This window comes from Coturnix japonica, chromosome 11 (assembly GCF_001577835.2).
Source record: "Coturnix japonica isolate 7356 chromosome 11, Coturnix japonica 2.1, whole genome shotgun sequence".
Lineage (NCBI taxonomy): Eukaryota > Metazoa > Chordata > Aves > Galliformes > Phasianidae > Coturnix > Coturnix japonica.
In genome coordinates, this window is record NC_029526.1 from 2,675,534 (window position 1) to 2,699,777 (window position 24,244).

A 24,244-nucleotide genomic window follows, 5' to 3' on the forward strand; every position below is an offset into this window, starting at 1 on the left:
TAGTACTTTGTGAGTAGTATCAGTGTATAGCTTGTATTCACATCAAAGACTTACGTGCTTATAGCAAATGAGTTGAGTGTAAGTTCCTTGTCTTGTCACCATGAACTTTGAGCACTGTCCTTTAGAATTCTCATATTATAAACGCAGTCAGTCTGATACAACTAGAATTACTTCCTGTAGTCAGTATTTGAATATACATGCCAACTTCATATGCATTTAAATATTCTTACAATATGTACTTACAGTATGCTGATACTCTTACTCTGAAGGAACACAGTGAGCAGTGACCTGCAGTGTTTTTCTTGCTTGAAGGCAGCAGAGGTCTATAATAACTTGAAGGCTGTACATTAAGAACACTGCTTTCTTTCAGCATCTGTCCTGTCTGTATGACTTTCTTTTGCCCTGCTGTAATTATGTTCCTGAATGGAGTTCATGTATGGAATGTTTCCTGTTCATTATGTCTGCTGGGCACTAAAAGGATGTGAACTACTTCACAGAGGCTGAGAACTACATTGAGCACAGAGGCTTTTGGGCTTCTAGTTCTAGCTGGCTGCTGGTCTGCAGTGGGAGCTCAGGGTTGGCTTGTGGAGGCCCTTGGCACAGGGCTACTGGGCTCTACTGGGATGGCAGCCTCCCACAGCCAGGGTGGTCATTGCAGAACTGAGGTCCAGCTGCTAGCAGGGAGCTTTGGCTAGAGCAGCACAGCAGGGCCAGCCACGTATAATGCTAGGAATAGTAGTGACAACAAGCAAAGTGTTCATTTTAGCTTTTAATTGACTGCCATAAGTAAATTCTTGGTACATAAGACTTTTCTTTATATTCTTTATGTGCATATTTGTCAGATATTATTTACTTAAATAATTTTATACACAATATTGGAATAATTTGTTACATTAATGCACAGCTTAAAACAGGTCTTATTTACACCGACCACAGAAAGACAGAAGAATGAGGACAAATACTTAACATTCACCATCTTTATCAGCATTTTAAGAATAGTTAACCAGCACACACCACGCACATCCATATCTGTATTTCTAAGAAATGTAGGTATTTCTAATTACACACATGGGCATGCGTCTCCCTTAAAAAAAAAATAAAGTAAAAAATAAAGTAGAATGCCATTTCCCCCAGATAATCAAAGATTAAAAAACAAAACAACAAAAACAAACAAACCACAAGAAACAACAAAGAGGAGAGAGGGGAAGGGGGGGCAAATGGACCTGTGGATTACACTGAATCAGACATGGAAACATTATGGCTGTTAGGACACTTTTGGTCACTGGGGCACTTCAGAGAGTATTTTTACTAATGGCAAGTTCTGAACTCCTATGAGAATTTTTTTTTCCTAAAAACTGCAATGAAATCTCTTGCTTTGGAAGTAGACCTATTTGATACTCAGTCAGTTCAATGCTATGTCTTCTAACAAAACAAAATTGCAGCTAAAGGTTGCCTCTTTTTTGTTGTTGTTGTTTTTAAGAATATAAATTAAAAACTATATAAATTTCTCTTATGAAATTAAGGCAACAGTGGAGAATATTGTGCTACAGTGTGCATTAGCTGTAGATAATGGTTTTTTCTTTTATCACATTTTTAACATTTATACTCAAAGGCCACAGTGCCATTGAACTAGACTGCTTAACTACAAAACCTTATAATGGACAAATAGGTCCTGTGTGATAACCTTGTTACGCTAACGTTGAATTTCTTGCCTTACAATATATGCTTATATTCTATTAAATTGAAAAAAAAAAAAAAACCACAATAAAATCTTGTAAAAATATTTCCTATACAGAGGTACTCTTATCTAAGGAAAGTCTAGTCACTGCTTAAAAAGGCATTAAAAATTAAGTAAAACAATAATGTAAACCATGTAAATGCTCACTATAAAGCTTTTATCTGTAAGGCAAATCTTCTTCAGGCCTATTAGAAGTTATTTTTAAAGTATACTATTTGGAGATTCTCCCTTAAGAACTGATATTACCCATAGCACAGGCAAATTAAGTCCTGCAGATAGGTTCAGAGTGTGCAATGTAACTACAAATACAGGTTGCTCTGACAGTAACCAAGAAACAACTTGACACCTTTAAGAGAGCCAACTTAAGGCTTAGTGATTTTTTGTAGCTTGCTGAAATTATTCTGGTATTCTCATTAAAGAAATTAAGGAACTGTTGTCTAACATGGCAATTGAAAAGCAAACAATGAGAATGCTTTTAGAAAGGGGTAAAGCATAACACAGGTGGCCCAATCTTTCTGTCAGTGCTTAGGCACAAAAACACCCATTGCCTTCAACACACAACTCCTGGCAGTAGAGGAATGGTTCTTCTGAATGAAGGCTTGGTTCTGAATTTAGCCTTCCTGCTTGTTCCCTGACTGCATCCGTCTCCAACCACTTGCTCAGCACTTATATCTATGTGTCTAGACAACCCTCAAAGGAGAACAGCTCTGCTGAATAGTTGTGATTTCTGTTACTTATCTTCAATTTCTGTGTGTTTCTTCTAGGTCAGCCATGTAGTGGTTGAAAGTTGTCTGAATATATTCAGCTTTTAGATGGCAAAGGAAAAGTGATTAAATTCAGCCATTAAAAGCAGCTGGTGATATTTTCTGCTGGTTGACACGTCTGTCAATATCTGATGCATGTAGGTGTGTCTAATTTGTTCTCTGGCAGTGTACAGTACTGCTGTACAAATTACCAGCTCAGAGTCTTAGACTTATGTAATTTTTGTTATGAGCAATGTACAAAATATGTAAGTTTTTTTTTTTTTTGTCTTGGTAGAAGTTTCTCCTACATGTGGCATGGCGTACAGGTCTTGCCATTCCCCAGGTAAACTTATGTAGGTAAAACCAAGCAACTGTATTTTTAATCACAGATAAAGAATGTGTGCATGATTACTTGGCCATTTTGAGCACCCTTGTCTGATGGCTGGCAAAAATTGAGAATGTGGAGTGAAGCAATTGCTTAGAGTTTTTTTCCCCCCATTTCAGTCTGTCACAAGGGCTGAAATCGTTGAGCAAAAGGAATCCTTTTCCATACAACAGAAACGTTTGAAATGGATCTTTAAGATGCAGCCTTTTCCTTCCTTGATCCTCTCTAAAATTCAGTGACCTGTTTTCTCTCTGAGGAAGGCTCTTGAAAGTTTTAGTAAAATAACTGTAGCCTGATACTGTAGACAAACATGTTTTTCATGGTATCAACCTGAAACATCAGAGTGTCCTTTAATATAGGGAGATCAACTGGCACATTGGCTAAGGGAGAATCTCTGTGGACCTTGAATATTCTTAGCCCTGAGAAAATGAAATGTATTAGAATAGATGTGTATTACTGCTCTGAGGGACTCAAAATGCAGGCATAACTCCTTCAGATAGACTGTATGCTGTCATTGGAGCTGTGATAGCTGTTTATAACCGGGCACCTCAGGCCTATTTAAAATGTTTTAAATAGTCAAAGCAATTAAGACATTTGTAAGTCTCATCTCTTTTGAAATCCCTGATTTATGGTTTAAATTTGGTTGTTAGGAAAGAGATTGTTCACCAGTGCCTCATGAAACTTAGCAGATTCAGTCCAGGATAAGAATAAAAGCTACCAGCTCCAAAAAAATCTTAATGACTATTGTATTAATTGTAAGAACTGTAAAATAGGCATTAAAAGAAAAGTGACTTTCTACGTGCCCTTCTCCTACAACCTAACAGTACAAAGTAAACTTAATTCATGTCAAAACAATAGACTAGGAGAGTGTGTATATACACAAGATGTTTGAGCTTGACTTTTTTTAATAATAGAGTTTAAAAGTTATTTTGCTAGGAAAAAATAGCCAATTAGAAGGAACTTCCTCTGGGAAAACTACATACAACATATGTTGCACGTGCAGTTACGGAACATGTACAATAGTAACAGCCATGTATTTCTCCTCCTACATTCTATATTTAAAATATTATGTTTGATCCTGGATTTCCTGTGAAATCCCTCACTATGGTAAGATATCTTTCAAGTGTTGCCAGAGTGTATGCATCAGCACATGAGAGAACACAAAAAGGACTGACAAAAAAGAGCTTTGGTTCAGAGACCAAACACAGAATACAAGTAGTGCTTTATGGGCTTTTGCTCATGAAGGACCCACTGTCTTTCTACTAGATTCTAAAACCCTGAAGTTCTGGTATTTTAACTACAGAATAGTAACAACTGTATGAAATATTATCCTGCTGGATGACAGCAGAAGTACAAAGTAAAATGGAGGATCTTTCTTTGGTGTTAGTTAACTTTAAGACTTGGTAAAACGATGTGGATTTCAGGCATGTCTTTTTCAGTGACAGGGAAGAAGGGTGGGTTGGTCAGAAAGGAGACATCAATGTATGACAGCTGCTGCCTTCATTGGATTAAAACAAATCTTTCAAGACCATGTTTGTCTAGAACTGTTCTTCAACCAGTTCTCCCCAGGAGCGTGCTACTAAAACAGCCAACTTAATTAGCAAGCTGATGGCATTAGATCTTGCATGAGCTTGCAACCAAAAGTTTATATTTTTTGCAAGTGGGCTGCTTAGTTCATCATCATAACTTGTCATTGCATGGGGATGTCTGGAAGAGCACCAGTCCCCAGAGTGGGTCTGCTCCCACAATAGATGGGGAAATGGTGAGCTGCTGCTTGGCTGAAAATTCGAGACAGCCTTGGAGGAAGACTTGCAGGTGAGGGCAATGAGAACCTAACTGGGGAATCTTCTTATTGACAGTGGTTAAACTGAATGGAAACAAGTACATTAGTGGCATTTAGTATTTTCAGTATTGAAAATGTATTAGGGAGCTCAAAGGAGGAGTTTGAAAGAAGCTGAGTGCCACAGTTATGCCTGTTTTTATATACCTAGTCTTCACAAAGCTTTTTTGGTACTTGAAAGGGTATTAGTTTGTTCCTAGTGGCGTTGTTTATCATCAAGAAGGCATGAGGTAGTTGAGCATCTTATCCTTTTGGGTACTGAGAATGTTTTTCTCTATCTCTAGGACAGAAGTTGTCATTTTGGCTTGACTTCCTCTGGACAAAATCTGAACTCGAAGCCTAGCTGTGCAATTATGCATCATGAACTGTCTTTTTCATTAGCACTATTCCTAGTAATAGATTTTCCTCTCTCTCTGATTTCTCTGTTGCTTTCTGTTTAGAAGATAAGTTTTGTCTGTCAAACTTCAGAACAAGACGGCAATGGTGCAATACAGTCTTGTGCTATAAGTATTACACTAAACTTAAGAAGTCAAACAAAAACAGCAATAAGAATAATTAAGTGGATCTTTGCCTTGGGAGTTGGTATTTAAAATACACTCAAACCATGAAATGCTGGATGCAGCTGATTTCACTCCCCTCTGAAATAAATTTGACTTATTTCAGAGCAGAGAGGTGATGAAACAACATTTCCTGTGTGAGTGGTAGCGGGGTGTCTTACAAGTGAGCATTGGTGCAGGTTGTTAGCACTTTCAGACATGAGCAAAACCATAAATAATGTGACTAGTTGTTAAAGCTCCGCATTAAAGAGCTCTCCAAGAGTTTCAAAACTTGGTAACTTTGTTAGAAGATTTCCAAACTCTGCAGATCCAGTCACTGAAGCAGCTGTATTGAAAAGTAAGATTTATAACAATAAAAAGATCTCCCTGTAGTTTAGCAAACAATAAAGAAAGGATTACCTACAAAGCTGGTGGAATGTTGGGTTGTATTTTTTTTTTTCTCCTTTCCCCCTGTTTTTTGAAGCAATCAACACTTTCATTGTATGGACTTTCAGGTAATTACAGAACTAGAACAGCAACCTTTTGAAACTCCTTTATTATTGAAATATATTTAATAACATGGTTTAAGCTTCTACTGGCCATCAGCCAGGGCCAGAAAATGTCTGCCTTTATAAGTAGTAAACAGTGTCCTTTGGATTTAAAGCCACGTTTAAATAAAACCACTGCTTTGTCACACAATCTCTTTAAGAAGAGAGAATGCTTAATTTGTGCTGAAGTATTGATTCTGCTGGAGGAAAAGGATAGATAAGGAGAGAAATTTCCTTACTGTTATCTTGAAGAGAAATCAATGCTAAATGAAAAAGGCTAAAATTGCTTGGGGCTTTTAAATTGGACTGTTTTAAAAGTAGGAGAGGAAAAAAAACACAGAACCCCCCCCAACAATTGCTTTATAAATAAAAAAGAAAGCTCCATCCTTTAAAACAATCTCTTTAAGAAGAAGCACTACATACATTTTAAAAAAAGAAACTGAATTGAATATACAGAAGCAAAATAATAATAATAATATAAGAGGTAAGGTCCAGAGGTAAGATCTTGGCTGGATTCAGATGAAAAGCAACAACTTCTGAAAAAGCTTATCTAGTAATAAATAACGACAAGAAGTAACTCAGCTACCACATCTACTGGAAAAAAAAATCTACTGGGAAAATGCTACAGTGATATGTGCCACAGAGAATGAGATCAGCACCCAAATGCAGTTTGTTCTGTATCTTCTAGCTTGCATAATGCTACCAGAGAAGAGCAGGAATAGACTTATTCTTCTAAGTTGTTCAGTACAATCTTGCTATGTTTTGGTAGCTGAATCCAGTAAGAGTATAATAGCTTGCTTACAATAGAAGAATAAAGCCAAAGCTGAGTGTTTTGGTGCTTCTGGGTAGATTTAAATAACTCTAAAAATCACGATCTCTTTCTACATGTTTTATATGTGGTTCTTTATTTGATACAAAGTGGAAAAAAAAGTTGTGTCACTATTTCTATGAGAAGTTTTATAATTAACTGAAAAAGTCAGTAAAGTATGGATCATATGATAAAGCTATTTCAATTGTTGTCATAATATATTTTCACTAAGTACAGTGTGATATTAAACTGAATTCTGTACTTAGTAGCTCCAGAAAGGGTTCTGTTCCTGTTACTTCTCAGCCTGTAGGATTAAATGGACAGAAAATGGCACAGACATATACAGTAAAGACAACCTTCTTCACCAAGAGAAGAAACTAATAGCAAACCACTGAAAATGAAGCACTGAGTCTTCATTTCAGAAGGATGCAAACTCATATCCCAAAGGATAGCATGGCAAGAAAGCTAATGACATTAATACGTAGGTAAAGCTGCTCTTTCCTCATAATTGAGGTGTACCCTTTCTTTAGATCTAAGAACGTTCAGTTCTTGGTTTAAATTAGGTCGTGGCATGAGTATCTCAAGTAATTATTACTGTCAGAAAAGCTGAATTTGCTTCTTCATGATAAAAGAGCATTTAATGTACGTAGATTGCTTTTTTTCCTCTACTCCCCCCTCCTCCACTTCTGCTAATAGCAAAACTCGCAAGTTTTGGTCACGTAGGGATCTCATGGCACCAAAAGATATAAGAAAAAATAAATGGAGTCTTTAAAGATCATTTGAAGCCAAGTAATAGAAGGGAGGCATTGAGAACAGAGAGCAGATGTCTTCCCTCAAAGAGTCAGTAGGTAAGCTCTGAGCCAGACTGGTCCAAGCATCATTGAGGGAGCTTTGAACTTGACTTTTCTGTATTCCCAGTTTAGCTTTAACACATATTGGTTTTTTTTTCCTCAACCTGTTGGTTGTCATATTGTTAGCCAGTGTTGAAGCTGCAAGGGAACATAAGTAATTGTTTAATAACATTGATTCAAGTGATGCTAGTTAAAGATATTTCAAGTACGTTATTGAGACAAATACAGAATCACAAAGAAGTCTTAAATCTACTGATAGGTTTCTGTGGATTCCAATCAGCACTAAGAAATGTGCTAAATTTAAGAGCTATTACATGCTAAGCTTTCAGCTTAGTTTGAAAATTCAGAGCTGCTGAATGCTGGTTTGAAGACAGTTTTTCTACTTTTTGCTTGGTCAGTGTTATGCATGCAACCCTGAACAGGAGCAACAAAGCATTAACTACACTTTAGCAATAAGAAATATTCCTAGCTGTACAGTGAAGGCACCAACAAGTTAATGTAACTTGCCCTGGTCTTTGGCATACTTTGAGGGATCATTAGGGATTTGCTTCAATGTATACTTTTCTAATTTATGCAAAATCTGTTTGCTTTCTTTTTGCTGCTACAGATGTGGAGTCAGAAGTATTGTGTAGCAATCACTGTGTATATCCCTGTTCATATAGGAACATTTGGCTCTATAAAAATGAGATTATTACAGCTGGAGCATAAAAAGATCTTTGAATAACTGAGGGCAGGAATGGAGTAATGAGGAATGAGAAGGAATTAAGAGGTGCTGTGTTACTGCATGATCTTGGCCACATCACATAAACTGCATTCACAAAACAGGAAACTTTGGTGTTTTTTTGCTTTTTCTGCACTCTATGAATCTACACTTGGATCCTTTTCTTCTGAAATTAAAAAATAGACTTCAATATTTTTCTCAATATTCTTTCAGAGCAGGTAAAAGACACATTCCTTTTTTCAATATCAGCATACAAACCACTGCCATAATATCTGGGTCATGTTTTGGAGTAGTGTGCATAATTGTAGTTTCTTTCAAGTTTGAAGCCAGAAAGTGGTCCAACATGAATGCTGATAACAGTAACAAGTTTCAAATTTGCATCCTTTTTATCTTAACTTTATTTCAATAAGGTCATTTTATTTACTAAAAGGAAAGAAGTACTTGGAAACACATAGAATATATTTTGTGGGTGCTTAAGAAGTGTCCAGCAGTGTTTTCAATCATATGTAGACCCATTCCATATAGTTTAGAACATTATTTTGTTGTGGCCATTAGGTCTGTGTTCTGATAACGGATGTTTTGTTGCTGTTTAACCTATTCTCTGATACATGCTTGGATATTAGAGAATCTGATTTCAGATTGCTGTGTAATAACTGGGGGAGAGGATGTGACCTATTCAAATGCATGTTATATTCTGGTAATATAGTCATCTTATGGTGAGACTTTACTGTGTTAGGATATGACCTAGAATACTAGATTGAATGTCTGTAATGTTATCAATTCTGCTTAGCTATTTCCTTATGGAGTGGAAGGTGAGTGCCAAAAGACTCCAAACAGCAATGGTGCGTAGAGAACTGAGCCTCCTGCATCATACCATGCTGGCAGAAATAAATGACCACAGACCTGTCGCTATCTGCCAGGAGGAGGCTGGTGCAAACCTGTAGTTGCTGCTTAAGGCAGGAAGGAATTGGTATCAGTAGACAAAGCACGGTGAAAGGAGTACAAACCTTAAACTGCCTGACATTTCCTTGGGCCACGAGCTGGTGTTCATTTTCAGGTGTGATGCAGTAAGCTAGTCTCTAAACCAGAGGAGGAGAAGAGAAAAAAGTCAGCCATATGAAGTGGGATTATATCTGTAAACCCCAACCTATAATGGGAAAGTGTGAACTTTAAATAAAGCCATAACTTAAATGTTTAATATCACTGCATCACGTGTCTCTAACTTAGTTGCTGAGAGATCAAGCTTCTTGTAAGCCCCCTGATATTAGCATTTAATATAAGAAGACAGTAGAAAGTTTATGCAAATACTGAGTCCAAATATTTAGCAAGTGTATATGGAAAAGAACACCAAGAACAAGCTGGTACTGCAGGCTTTACATCCCCTGCACTCTCACATTATGAAGGCTGTGTTTTGTCAAACTTTGTACTGTTAGGAAAATAATTAGAATTAGGATTTCTTTAATTAAGTGCCTTCCTAATATACTGCTGCTTTTAATAAGATGGTCACAAATTGTTACTCCTTCAGGTTTTGCTCTATTCAGTTCGTGTAGCATATATGTTATGGCTTAAGTGGGTTTACACAGTAGAAGATCCTGCTGCTGAGTACCCTGGTTCATTTACTGATTCAAAAGATACAGTAAGCAATGCCTTTTACTATAGGATTTAAAAGTGCTTCTTCATTTCTGGATCTGTTTCAACACCCTTGGTCTGGACATAAACTTTTTGTTTTGTTTTGTTTTTCAAGCATTCTGGTATCAATGCCGAATACAATAAAAATATCTGCATAAATTCAATCCCTGGTGAAAGATAGAATGTGGCTGATGTTAAAGACAGAATACTGGCCAAGTGGAATCTATTGCTCTGATCTAGTAAAGCACTATTACTATCCTTGCTGGATGCTTATTACATGATCAATGGCAATCCTGAATGCAGAGCTACTTTGAGGATGCATTTTGCTTCCCGGCACATGGATTTATGTTTAAAGACTGATGTAGTGTCTATGACAGGAGAGGTCTGAGTTAACATTGTGCGTATAATGGTTTAAAACACTACCACAGCATGGTTTAGGTTGTGACTGTGTGAAGACTATGACTTAGAGCCGAATATGAAGATAGTAGTTTGTACATTTTTTGTTAATAAGGAATATTTTTTTCTCATCAATCGGGTTATTTACATGTATCAAAAATCAATTCACTTTAAGAATTATGATGCTTTCTGTAAAGAAAATTTCTATCTAGAAACAGGAAAAGGATGCAGTAATCCTCAAAACCCCCCAACCCATCAGAAGCTGAATCCAAAAGGTCACTCACAACTAATAAATTTGGGGAGCAAGAGAAAAAACTGTCAACTTAGATCCAGCCATTTCATTTCAGAGCAACATTTCATGACATTTTATTAGCATTTCACTTACTTCTTTAAAGGTCCCACGCACATTCATAAATTTATAGATAATATAGGCAGGCACAAGTATCATTGAAGATAATGCTATTCCCCAGCCAATGCGATTTGCCCAGAGAGGGAAGGTGTAGTCATCATAGGTCAGAGGTTTGAAGTTTATTATGCTGACTATTACAACAAACTAGGGGAGAAAAAATAAAATGAACCATTGCTTTGAGACATGAAGAAACTTAGTGCAAAACAGATTTGTGGGTTTGATTAGGTAAGTGCCCTGAGGAGTATTTAAACCTAACTTCACTGTTTACCTTCATCCTACTTATTCTGTGCCTCTTACTGCTTATTCTGTTGAAGTTCTGATGTATTTACTGGGATTCAGTAAACAGTTCGTTTCAGCTACTCTGGAAACTGACTATTGGATCCTTTTGGGGAAGGATCAGGTTGTTGTCTACTATGGCCTCACTTAAACTAGTGTCAAAGGAATGAAAACAGAAATCAGGAATTAAGAAAAACTTGTTCAGGATCTCTTGTTTTTCCTGTTACCCAGAGATTTTACTTTCTTAGGAGTTTTATACCCATTTTCCAGTGAGGATCATGATGTAAACTCCAGCACAATTTATTTAGTGAGGGATATGAGTGAATTATTTTTTTTCATGTTTTTGTTTGTTTGTTTGCCTGTTTTTGGTGTTTGATTTTCTTGTTGTTGTTAGGTTTGTGTAATATACAGAGTTCCTATATTTGGTTTATTGGGCCTCCATGTTCTGTTCCAGCTGTTTCAAGCTGTAGCATTTTGAATCTGGGATTTCAAAGGCTATGCAAAGAGTATATGAGTTAAAGGAAACCAACACCATGAAATTCTTAGACAAATGTCCATTTCCTTGTGAGGTTTCCTTGCTATGATGTACACAGCAGCGGTTTGTATGGAGAAAATACTTCAAGGAGATGTTTTCACACACCAGTTATCTGCATGACCCCAACTTGCTTTTCTTAGGGTGAACTGTAATAATTGTTATACACTGTTGTATTATGTCACTTGTCACAAACAGGGACAAGTTGCAGTAGGCAAATATGGGGTAATTAATGGAATAATTATTCTACAGTCTTACAATTTTCTGGTCTTCTCCTCTTTATTATGAATGACAATTATATATTGTTTTTGTGGGGTTTCTTTTTGGTAAATTTGTATAACCGTACTCTAATAATACCTAGCCTTTGTGCAACTAATAGTCTCCTAGAATATAGCAAAATCAAATTCCCATACTACTCACCCTGACATTTTGATTTATAAGTACACATGGCAGATGATCCTAATACAATACCAATTATGTTCTGAATCTAAAATTTACACAAAGCAAAGAAATAATGTATTGACACTTTAGGATATTTTTTCCCCCAAATAGGAAGCACAACTGTTTCATTACAGATCAAGCAGCTTAGAGGGTAAGATTAATAAACTGCTTGACATAATCAATGGGTATAATTGCATGCAATTTATTCTAAGGTTTGATCCCATCACGTGGGAATCTTGGTGCCCTCCAATAAAATAAATTACGAAAGGAAGATGTGCTCTAAAACATGTATTACAATGCAGAGATTTTCTATCAGTGTTTCTGAGCATGTTTCTCTGGCCTTTATGTCTTAAGAGGTGGTATATGTAATACATACTTGAGGAAAAGGGAGAAGTGAAATTTGGTAGTAAGTAAAAACTGATGTTTTCATCTTCCTGAACTGCTACATCAAATCATTAGTAGATGGTTTTAAGCTGCTGGTATGATGCTTCACTTCTGGACAAGTGAAAGATTCACAGTACCCAGGTGTCAAGATGGGAAAATGTGTACATACAGTCATGTCTATGGTGATTCGATCTATGAAGGCAAAGGCTGTATTATTTGTCCTTAAGAAAAATGATCAACCTGGAAACACACTTGCTACCCAATGCATCTCTTTTAGGAAAGGCAGAGGGCTTAAATTTAAAGTTAGATTTGACATATACTGACATCTAATAAAATTAGAACGAGTAAGCCTTGGAGCTGAAGATCAAATGCACAGTAATAAGCAACAGAGCCAGATTACAGAAAAGCAGATTGGACATAATTTCAGTAACCTCAGAACCCCAGGGAGAGTCTGCAAAACATCTTACTACTGAAATTAGGAAAGGCTGACAATGGTTGTTTTAATTAAGTGTGAATTCATTTTAATATCTTCCTTAACATTTTTAAATTTGTGCCTTCCAAAAAAGCAGTCTGATTTGATTTGGTATAAAATAGTGACATTTACTTCATTACGGTTTTAATTTTCAATCTCACTAAACATTCTATACAGTTTTGAAGCCTTTTGCATTGAACTTTCTTGGGGATTACCCTGTTATTCCTGCTTCAAAGATGAGGCCAGTTACAGGAGGTTGCAGTTTCAAACTGAAATCCATAGTAGCTGAAATGAGGATGGGGAAGGGTGATGAACCTGAACATTCTGAAGTACCTTGCTATCATTAGGAACCAAAAGCATGCAAAGCTTTAGTAGTAAGGGAAGTTCAACATTGCTGACTTCAGCTGCATCGCAGATGTTCAGCCTTTTGCCATAGTAAAATCTCTTATCCCTGGCAAGTTTATTTTTGCAACAGAAAAATTTTGTTTATTGTTGGGAGCACACTGCCTCTAGCCGTGCTTTTAGTGTTCTCTAAGAAAGGCTGTTTAATTTACATCATGAAGAAGTGAGGGTACCGAGATGACTACAGCCATAATTAGCTTCTTAACAAGCTAAGTCCTTCATATGAAATACAACCTATGCCATTGAGGGGAAGAAGTAATTAAATTGGTACTTGTATTCATCCTGACAATGTCAGGCATAAAAGAACCACCTTGATCTTGATAACTATTGGATATTCTAAGAAAGGCAAAATATCATTTGGTTAATAATGAAATAATGATCAATACTTACCAACAAAAAAGCAGGGCTAACAAACTTCCAGCACAATCTCCAGTAGAGGCCTGGCTTGAAGCCCATCATTTGTTGGATATCTTCACTGAATCTGTCTACACCTAGAAGGGATGTGGACATCAGACTGGCATAAATCTAAACTGAGATATGCTGGCCTATCCCAAAGTAATGATTAATAATAATGTTCTCTTATTTTAGAGAGACTTCCAAATGAGAAAAAAGCACAAGACTAAATTGATCTATTGTCAATGAATAGATGCACCTTTAATATTACTATGAGGATAGCTCTGAAAGTAATGCCCCCTACTTTATTATGTTGGCCTATATCATTGGGGCAGATGTTGGTGGTATGGCAGAAGAGGTTGAACCTTCCCACTAGTATTCTGTTACCTCTTGTTGCTGTGTGACAAGTGGCAGCTGAAGGGCACTCTGACAGAGTGGTGTCTGACATGGAAGTGTGAGGGGGGAAGTGAAAGTGTGTCACTGAATTCCTCTGTGTAGAAAAAAATGGCCCCTGTTGACATTCATCAACATTTGCTGAAGGTTTATGGAGACTAACCAGTGGGTGTGAGCACAGTGAGGTGGTGGGTGGTGCATTTCAGCAGTGGTGACAGCAACATAAAGGATAAGCCATTTTCTGGGTGTCCAGGTATAGCTTTCCTACCACAAAATGGAGAGTGTCTTGATCATCTCATCCATGTGAATTGACTATGGTGGAGACTATACAGAAAAGTAGAGTTTTGTAGCTGAGAACTTGCTCTATCAAGTAATGTTATTGAACTCTTTGTATCTGTTGTAGTTTCCATGGAAATAAATAGGAGGCATTACTTTTAGAGCATCCTACTTTTATCCAAGAATTATTTACCTATGACATATAGTCTGTTACACAAAGCATCACTATTGGAAAGATAAGCTTAGCAAACTTTTGGCACTTAATTTATGGACTTCGTACAGTTTTTGTCATAGTTGTGGACTATTGTAACCTAATTATTCAGCAGTTATTGTGTGTGTGTATATTACATAAACTACTTTACGTTGAAGTAGATTGGTATGATTCTTAATGGGATTCACTGCATCCCAAATGTGGAGAAACAGTGTCACCAAAATAATTTTCAGAAACTGTGACACAGGGGAGAAGAGCTGCCAAGTGCCAGGTTTTCAGTCTTTAGTGCTCCTTGAATCCATACAGTCTAAGATTTCTGATGTCTGCTGGTGCATATGTGTGTACTTCTGACAGTCTGAGTACTAACAGCTGTAACAAAGGTAAAGGGAAGCCCTTTTTTGAACAAATATGAGTACAATGTAAACAGCTGTGGTAGAAAATCTCCTGCAGCCAACACAGAAAGGAAAACCACTTGACCTTGTAGGCTCACTCAGATACACAGTCTAGACAGGCAATTCGCACTGAAATAGTTCATTCTACTCAGGACAAAGTGAAAAACAAAAGTTTGTTACCCCAATTTAATAACTGTTATGGAATTAAGGTGTCCTCAAGAAGTAGAGACATTTCACTCAGAGCCTGCTAATTCCTAATGAATTTTACAGATTTACCTTAAGCGTCATGAATTACACATGTAATCTACAAAGGCAGTTCCATACTTTGCAGCAATAAGCTGGTAGCATTTTTTACTTATGTCAATTACCATTAATATTACTAGTTTTGGTCTTCCAGGAAATGTTCTAGTCTTCAGCGGACGACTTCCAGCATGAGTGTGTAATGTAAAGCATTTTTTTCCACTAACTGATAATTAGCTAAAATTTACTACACAAAGGAAATATGCATTTTATGGCGATGTGAAGTATCCTCCTGTAGTGACTGTAAAATGTCTATCCCAATGGTAGCATCTTCCTAATTTTTCTAAATGTATCCTATTATGAGATATCTCATACTTGCAAAGGCTTAAGCTCACAGCATTTTCCTGCTGTATTTTAGAACGGGGTGACCTTTGCTGGTATCAAAATGTGGGAAAAAAAAAATAAGCATCCTAACATCCTTTCAGAGTTGTCTTTAAGAAGAAAATCTCTGCATGCCTTAGGAATATTGCCTCAGAGAAAAGCCTTTCTAGTGCAGTCTGTACTGTCAGACTGCTAGTTTGTAATTAGCTCTTGTACTTGATGTTCTCAGGAAGCATGATTTTAATCCTGAAGTCAGTAGGTAAACAGCAAAAATACAGCTTTTTCCAATGAATTCTATTTGATAGAGATGGGATATTGTTTGCTGTAATAATAGTTTCCCTTCATGTGGACCAGTTTAGTAGTGTTTCTTAAATAATGAGGACGGCTCAAGAATTCCCTTCACTTGCAGCCAGGGATATGTATTTGCAAGGTCTGGATACCTAAACACTGTAAACCTCCTCCTCCGCTGCCTCCCAGTGTTACATACAGGTGAAGCAAAGTAGTCAGTTTTAAGAAAGGATCTGCAAATGCTCTTTGAACTCAATCTGATTCTATTTGCAGAGCCTTCTGTGAACTTTAAAGCAACTGAATTTCAGCTGCTCCAGATACTAAGAGTTGAAATTTATTGTTGAATAGAAGGTCAAGTACTAGGACTAGATAACCCATGAATAATTTTTTAGATTCCAGACTGATGTACTCACAGTTCAAACAGTATTTTCTGCCCAATGTTTATTGAAAGTGGGGGATAAGTAGGCCCTATTCTCAGGCTGCTTTTCCAACAGAATGCCTTTTCAGTGTGACAGGTCTTCAGATGATTCTAAGAACCAACCTGTGAGGTGGAAAACAGCTTTATCTACATGTGACAGTGCCTGTAGGACTTGCTCATTTCCAGCTGTTTTGTGATTCTGTAGGATAACTCAGAAGGATATACCTAAACTATGAGTGACTCCTTAGGCCACAGGAGGAAACTGCTACCACAAACAAAACTCAAGACTAGTTGCTAGAGAACTGCTGTGAGGTATGAAAATAATCTCCTGGATTTTCCAGTGAAAAACAAGAAAGATACACATACAGTCTAAGACCAGCCCCATTACTAAATACACTAAATCCAAAGAGAATATAAGTGTTATTTCTGAACTAAAAGACTTTGCAGTTGCTAGGGAATGTATCTACTGCAACCTTCTGTTAAACAGTACAGAAAATTTGACCTGCTCTATATGTATGTAATATTGTACTGTCAATGGAATCAACATGGAAGAAGAATGGATGAGCGAGAGAGTGGGAAACAGATTTGGTTATAAATGGCTCTAAATATAAATCCCCCTATAACAATGGGACAGAGTTCCTTTTTTTCTAGTTGATGATGCAGAGATCAGAGTTCGGACAGAATGAAAGTCGACACATTGCCAATGCCTTCTGCAGTGGCCACGTGATAGACCTCTGCAAGTCTTTTTGCTGCATGAGCAAAGACATGTGAATTGCACAGAAGCCCTTGGGCAGGTCCTTGGCTCTGAGGTGAAATTTTTCAGTGGCCATAGCTGTAATATTTTATTGGCATGCTTCTAGAAAGTGGTGAAATCGTTTCAACAGCTGATTGGAGCCTTAGAAGCACTTATTCTACGTTGCATTTACCACTTCTGCCTTGTTTAACTCTGTATGCCTATGTTGTTTTCTTTCTTGAGCCTTGGATTATTACTTTTCATTTGGAAAAACCTTAGTAATAATGCAATTAATGTCATATATGTGATTTAAATGAATTTTAAAAAATCAAGTGAACTACACTGAAGTAAGAAAGTAGTAAGAAAAAAGAAATGTTGAAGTAGTTTAGAAGCCATGACCATATCAAGGTTGCACAAGAGGAAAAATGGTAACAGTTAACTAACACATCTCATATTAAAATGAATTGGCTTCTTCTTTTCCCTTATGTATTCAGGTGTATTTTGCAAGAAATTTCACAGTAAGTGAGTGTAGTAATAATCTGAACTTAACATAAGATTTTCCACATTTTTATCTCTGCCAAAATGTCAGTGCTTGCCTTTGGGCTGGCTTAATGTTCTGCTGGGTCAACAAGGCAACTGGGGTCCATCAGGAAAAAGAGGTAGATGAGGCCATGCCAGATTTAATCAGTCAAAATATTTTAAATAGGACCTGGGGCTGCAATAAGTTCTTTGTTATAAAGCAACAGGTCATATTGTTTCTTAAGCAGCTGCCAGATGCTTTTACTGACAAAGGAATAGATGCTTTATTGAATATGAGGGAGGCAGGAGGGAGAAGAGAAAGGATGATGAAGGGCAGAAGTTGCAATGTTTACACAAAGCCTGGCTAAGCTTGGTTTAGCCCGGGAATCATATCCAAAGCCTAGTCATTGTAAAACACAATAAATCCTATTTTAAGAGTGGCAGATAGTAACTTGCTTTTACTAATCTAACAATACTTCTATGCGTCTGCTTCCAAGCTAAGTTAACTCTTCTGCATTCAGCTCTTTTTACAAGGATTAGAAACAGTTGCTTGTGTCCTCGTGTATTTCAAGAGAACAGTGTAAGAATTGCCAGCTCCACAGTGATACTGGGTGACAAAGTCAGTACTTTTACTGAATAAAAAGCTTTTAAGCTTTAGTTTAGTTGAACAGCTTTAGGCATTGATGCTTCATGAACACGTCAACAGCTTTTAATTGTAAGAGAATGACTAGAAGAATATGATGGCGTCGTATAGGTGGGATAAATCAGTAACTGAGGGAGGTAAATGGCAGTAAGGATGATCATGCTGAGATCTGAGTCATATTCACTATAAATATTGTCTATAAATAGAAATAAATATGACTTTCAGGTCTAGATCAACCTTACTGGAAATCAGGTCATCTAGTTCAATAGAGACTTCACTGAATGAAAAAAGAAGAAAAAATAACAGATTTTTATTTGAAGAAACTCAATCTAGCAGCAAGAAATTTTATCTACAGCTGATAGTTTGGACTGCTGAATTAATCTGACTTAGGTATGATACAAGATTTTCAGTCTTAGATGGGTTATTGAGCTCATGACAAGTTTGTGATTAATTCTGCATTACTGAATGTATTTCTTTTACCCATCCAAAGGAGGAGGGGTTTCTCTGTATCACATTTCCAAAATGTTTACAGTGCTGCTGACAGTAAAATTAATTGCTTACCATAAAACCAGGAAACTCCAATTGCCTCCATTAAGACAGCAAACAATATTGAAGTCCCAGCCGCAAAAGTGTCCAGAAGCGTGAGCACATAAATTCCACCCTAGCATGGGGGAGTTAAAAGACAAAATAAACCAAAGCTACAAGTGGAGTCTCTTCAGTAGTTCAGTAACAAATTAACAGAAATCTGCTCTACTTAAAATCCCTTAATCCAAGCAGTTTCGTATGGAACTGGTACTGCAGACATGGGTACATATAGCATATTGAAATCAGACTTGGAACCTTCTTAATGAAGTGCCCTTTCACCTGTTGTTCTTGCTGAAAGAGAAGCCTCATACAGCATGATTAAAGTGTGTGCTCAACACTGCATTTTTTGTGGCATCTGAGTGGAGTTTGGGGGAATGCTTAGCAGTTGGTAGGACAGGGACTGTCTAGGCCCCAAAATTGTGGGCAGGAATGGAGTGCTACAAGAGTTTCCACAAGCTATTATTGCTGTTTGTTCCCAAGGGCTGTAGTCCAGTGAATCTACTGTGTTACATTGATATTTCTTTTCCAGCACTCCTGTGAAGGGAGTAGTTGCATGCTAAGTCTGTGGGAAAGGCTTTGATCCCTGTGGCTTCCTTGCAGTGCCACTGGCAAGCTTCTTGTTTAATGGGGAGAGCAGCCTAGCTCATCTTCCTGTGCCGCAGAATGTTTTGGTTCCTCCATTTTTGCAGCTGAGAGCTGCAATTGCAGTTACTAAACTCTTATTCCACTGATTATTTTTTTTTCTTCTGTTTTTTTTTTATTTTTATTTTTTTAAGCTGCAATTTGATATTTTTAATTGATCTACAAACTGGTACAAATTTGTTCAAATTGCAGATCATTTTATGGAAGTTGAGCTAAAGAGGGAGTGGAAAAGCATGGCATGTTTACTTGTTTCAACAGGAAGCTGAATATACTTTGTTAAATGCAAGCTACTAAAAATTTTCATTTCACAATATATTTTCATTAATCTTTTTTTTCTCAATCAAATTTAACTTGCTGACACCTGTTCAGAATTGAGGGGAACAAAAATATTCTCTGTTTTTTCCCAGTGGTATAAATTTTGTACTACAAAGATCTCTAAATAGTTTTAATCTCTGCAGTCAATCAGTTTTATTTTTTCATGATTTTCTAGAGCAACTGTGCCTAATATATTCTATTTATTTGCAAGAATAGAAAAAACAGTCCTTAGACCTTGTCTAGGTTTTTAACTCTGGAGGGAATATCAGGAAACTGAATGAACTTTGATTGCTGTGTTAGAAAATGTTTATTCAATGGCATTTCAGTTTGACCTCTTGTTTTTGTTCTACACTTGCTCTAGATGAATGCCTTTGCTATCAAAGCTTAGCAAAGTGAATAATGATTTTGTTAGAAACATGTTTTGAAAATACAGACTCAAATTTTCAGAGGATGAAATCAAACAATATGATGTTATCACAAAGATTTTTCTCAGTAGCTTGTACGCTTGAGAAATACTCTTCAGTTATGTGTGCTATTGCATTTGGACAAGCCTGGGCAGCTTAGTGAATTCCATCTGGTGGAGAGATCTTAATTCCAGGCAGGTGTCATAATTTGACAGCTAGAGACAGACTGTCATTTTGAGCTGCTTTAGACTGCTTGAAGGCAGCGGGATTGCACCTGTTGGCACCTGTCTGTGGTTTCAGCCACTGAGTTTATACTGAGTTGTTGTTTCTTCTCAGTTGCAATTCAGGATGAAGAAGAATGCAGTCAAGTCTTTAGTTAACAATAGAGGTATCATGTTAGTAAAAGGACAGATATAATAAGGTTGGAAATGTTGGGATTTTTTTTTTTAGTGTAAAGTGGTCTTTGTTCATTATACATTAATGCCATTTCAATAGTTCTAACAATAGATCTGGAGACTGTTTCCAGGAAGGGAGAGAGGGTTCAGCACATCTGTTTTCATTGTGGCTACCTCACATCTCTCTTGTTTTCTGGTAGTCTTGACATCTTGCTTACAGAACGTTTTTCTGTTTTAGCAAAAATCAGATGGTTCTCTCACTGTAGGACATCAAACCTAGTACATTGTCAAAAGCCTGGTGAAGCAAAGCATTCTAGAAGAAAAAACCTTACAGTAATGGTGCTGAAAACCATAGCTTATCCTGAACATCCAGTAAACTATTTGTATGATTTTTATGGTGTTAAGGGTAGAGATTAGTCTGGGAAGTATTAAGAAACACATGAGGCTAAGGAGATTATTGCTCCATACTCCTCTCATGAGAAGTAAATACTTCTTATTTGCTTGAAAAAAAACAAACCCAAACAACAAAGCAAATACAAAAAAACAAAGAAAACACCCAATAACCAAATATCTGATGGACTGGTCACTTGAAGTACTTAGAAATTGCTCAACACAATTCCATTTGAAACCCCACATAACATGAGGAACACAAATGTTTCCTGGGAACAGAAGGTTGTAGGTTTAGTTCACAGCTAAAAATCTTATCTAAAAAGAGCAGAGAAGTATCATGTAGGCAAGACTAATAATACTCTGGCCGTGAGGTTGTCTATAATCTGTCTATAACCAGATTACAAATACCCGAACCCCTCTCTTCCCATCTGGTGTGGCTAACAGCATTTTTGAGGTAGCTTGTGATGGAAAGTTTTGTTGTACTTACATTGGTGATGCAAAAAAGAGCAAGAAGGAAAGTGCCAAATGAAACACCAAAGGTAAAGAGCTTTCTATGCTGCTTCAGAATATGAAAATCATCTGCCAGGCCAGTGATGACAGCCTCCATTCCACCCATCTAGGAAGGGAAGGCAGAAGTTCTGGTTAAACAGTACCGGCATGTTCTATGTACAGATCAAAGACTGTCAATAGCTTGTGTAATGAATTCCCAACCACTGTATGGTTTCTGACATGCCAGATGTACGTCAGTGGTGTTCTGAGGTAGAATTTATTATCTCTTGGTAGAGAACTGGGTGAGGGAATTGAACATGTAGTGCCACGCTTGTTGACTTAATTTCCCATATCCTCTGCTGACCATTTGTTCTCTCCACCAGGATAATAAGATAGCAAGATGGTACTTTAGAAAAAATAGTATCTACTTGAATAATATTCGGGAAGAAGTTTAATCATAAGAAGTTAAATTACTTAAGAGATTTTTTTTGTGTAAAGAGAAAGATAACAAAGTTCACGAGCACCCAGGAAAAAGGCAATGAACACAGACTGAGTTTAGCCATTGATGAATCAAATCCATTTAAATAGAAATGCTTACAGGCCTGGAAGGATCACTATATAAGAGGATTCCTCAAAGGAATCCTCCTTTGAGGAGGCTGGATGCTATGTTTTCTGATGTCAAAAGATCATGGCAAAACCTGGGGTTCTGTATGCCGTGTAGGAGTTAAGAAGTACTGACACAATCCATTGCTTTCCTTAAGATTCTTTTGGCAATAATCTGGTGAAATCAACATCTCTAGTTCAAATAGTAGCAGTGTTGTATCTCAAGCATACGGATGATTTCAGTCAGCCAAATTGCTGGGGGCAGTGAAGCTCTTTTTCAAAAATAATTCATGTTCACAAATAATGTTGCAAAACCTAGTGTGGGTTTGTGCTTCCTAATCTCTGGGGGCATCAGTGAGTGTTGTGCAGTTAAGAGGAGATATTATTTGATGTGCTTAGAAATGGTTACTGTGTTGACACTTTAATGACAGTGGAAAAGTTGAAGTGGAAAAAGATGGTTTGTATTATTTTGGCCAAGGACCAATTCTTAATGTGTCACTGTTTATTCCATTTGTTAATCCTCCATGTCAGGCTAGATACATACTCCAAAAAGTGTTTGCAAACATTTGTTCCATTTCTTGTCCTTTTCGCTGTTGCTTGCTAAAACCTGCATGATCAGATTTCTCTTTGCTTAAACATTTTGACAGTTCCGTTTGTGTACAGATGGCCGTATTTCTGTGCCAATGCAGGTTTATATGCTTGAATGAAAGTGTTTGATAGAATTCTTCAACATCAGCTTTTGATGTTGATTCTTTGATTTTTAACCTTGAAATTTTTAATTTTCCCTTCAAGACACTTGATCAAGGAGGGGGTTGAAAAGACCATGATTAAAGGATGCTGTACGATCTGAGTTTTCTTCAGTAATGGTGATTAAAAATCTCCTGAGCAACTAACTAATGAACACATCCTTGCTCCTTATTTCCTCCTCCAGTTATATATTAGAAAGAGCGAAATCTGACCACAGTTTATCAGCACATACTGCTTTATTTAATTTCACAAGGAAGAGCTTTATGCGATGGCAGGGAAAGTGTGTTCTACGATTTAAAGCCTTGTCTTTGTCACTCAAATGTTTCTAGATATCACCTTAAATTTATCACTGTTGCACAATTAACTATTTTAGATCTAAACATGGATCTGTTTCTTCTTCCAGTTCTGCACTGGTCATTTTTGTCTTTCCATTGATTTGAATTTGTTCTTCCCATCCTTCATGTTTGTTTTTAGATGAAAGATTACTAAGATATATGAAAGATGAACAACCAGATATAATCTGGACTGCAAATTCTGAGTAAGAATGTAGATTTTAGGCCTTTGGTGTAATTTCTGTGTGGCTGAAGTTTCTGTGATTGTGAGTATCATGGTACAGTATAAGCCATCACATTGTAGAAAGGTCAAATGCACAAATGTTGAGCAACAGCCGGGAAGTTGAGTTCAACACTTAATTCATCTACAAAGTGAAGCATATTTTGTCATTCCTAATTATTGATTGTTATTTCCTCACTGTGAAAAGAGGTGCTTCAGTATTTCTTAGTCCTCCTTTTATATTAGTTAAAATTTATATGGTAAGATAATAAAATCAAACTGCCATGGAAATATTCTGATACAATTATCCTGATTAAATTTACAGGAAATTCTGTATTACTGTTTCTAGGAAAAATAAATAAAACAGGCCAGTATTAGACATTGTTTTTAGTAGATGAGTGCAATTCAGCACATGTGAAATTCTCTTCTAGAAACTCCTCAATGCCATACTGCAGCTTGTATTTAACGAGTAGAGTCCTAAAATCTCATTGCAGGTTCATAGTAGTAATTGTTCATAGCAGTGATGTTGGGTAATACCTCAGAATAGTAATAACTGTTGATGAACAGCCCTTCTCAAAGGTCATAAAAAAGAAGCGATGAGGTTTCTGGCTTGTCAGTTACTTTTATCTCTTCCTAAACCTTTTCAATATTTTAAGTCTTTAATTAAATATACTGTGAGGAGTAACACCATTGGTATGTTGGCTGTGGCTGAAAGCAGATTCAGGGAGGGTACACAATGTTTATTTGAAAAGCAACAAAACCACTGTTTAAGGTAGATACTGTTCCTGTTATATTCTGTAACTGTAAAGGAGAATGGTCAAGGCTAGAAGGAAAAAATACTCACAGAACTATCAATGCCAAGAGTAAGGAGCATGATGAAGAATACCACAGCCCAAAATGTAGATCCCGAGAGAGTTGAAATTGCCTCTGGATAGAGGATGAAAACTAAACCAGCTCCTGAAATAGAAAGAAAAAAGAGAAGTAATACAAGAATGTCTCTTAATTTCATAATAGTGTGTATTTTAATGAGATAAGGTATGACTAAATTGACTCCTACATCAGTCCACATCACATTCTGAGTAGCTGTCAAAACAAAAACTAGAATCCATTCCATTCTTTTTGCA

General features: G+C 36.9%; 1 protein-coding gene across 1 annotated transcript in view; it reads right to left on the reverse strand.

Annotated features, from left to right (window-relative positions):
• Positions 1–756: 756 nt before the first annotated feature.
• The window catches only part of SLC6A2 (solute carrier family 6 member 2), a 65,823-nt gene continuing 42,335 nt past the window's right edge, over positions 757–24,244 (reverse strand). The window contains exons 8-14 of the mRNA XM_015873888.2: positions 23,965–24,077; positions 21,217–21,345; positions 18,560–18,659; positions 13,502–13,602; positions 10,581–10,748; positions 9,178–9,249; positions 757–7,587 (exon numbers count right to left, since the gene is read on the reverse strand). Of these exons, the coding sequence (XP_015729374.2) occupies positions 7,564–7,587; positions 9,178–9,249; positions 10,581–10,748; positions 13,502–13,602; positions 18,560–18,659; positions 21,217–21,345; positions 23,965–24,077 (707 nt within the window). The 3' untranslated portion in view covers positions 757–7,563. The remainder of the gene's footprint in view (positions 7,588–9,177; positions 9,250–10,580; positions 10,749–13,501; positions 13,603–18,559; positions 18,660–21,216; positions 21,346–23,964; positions 24,078–24,244) is intronic.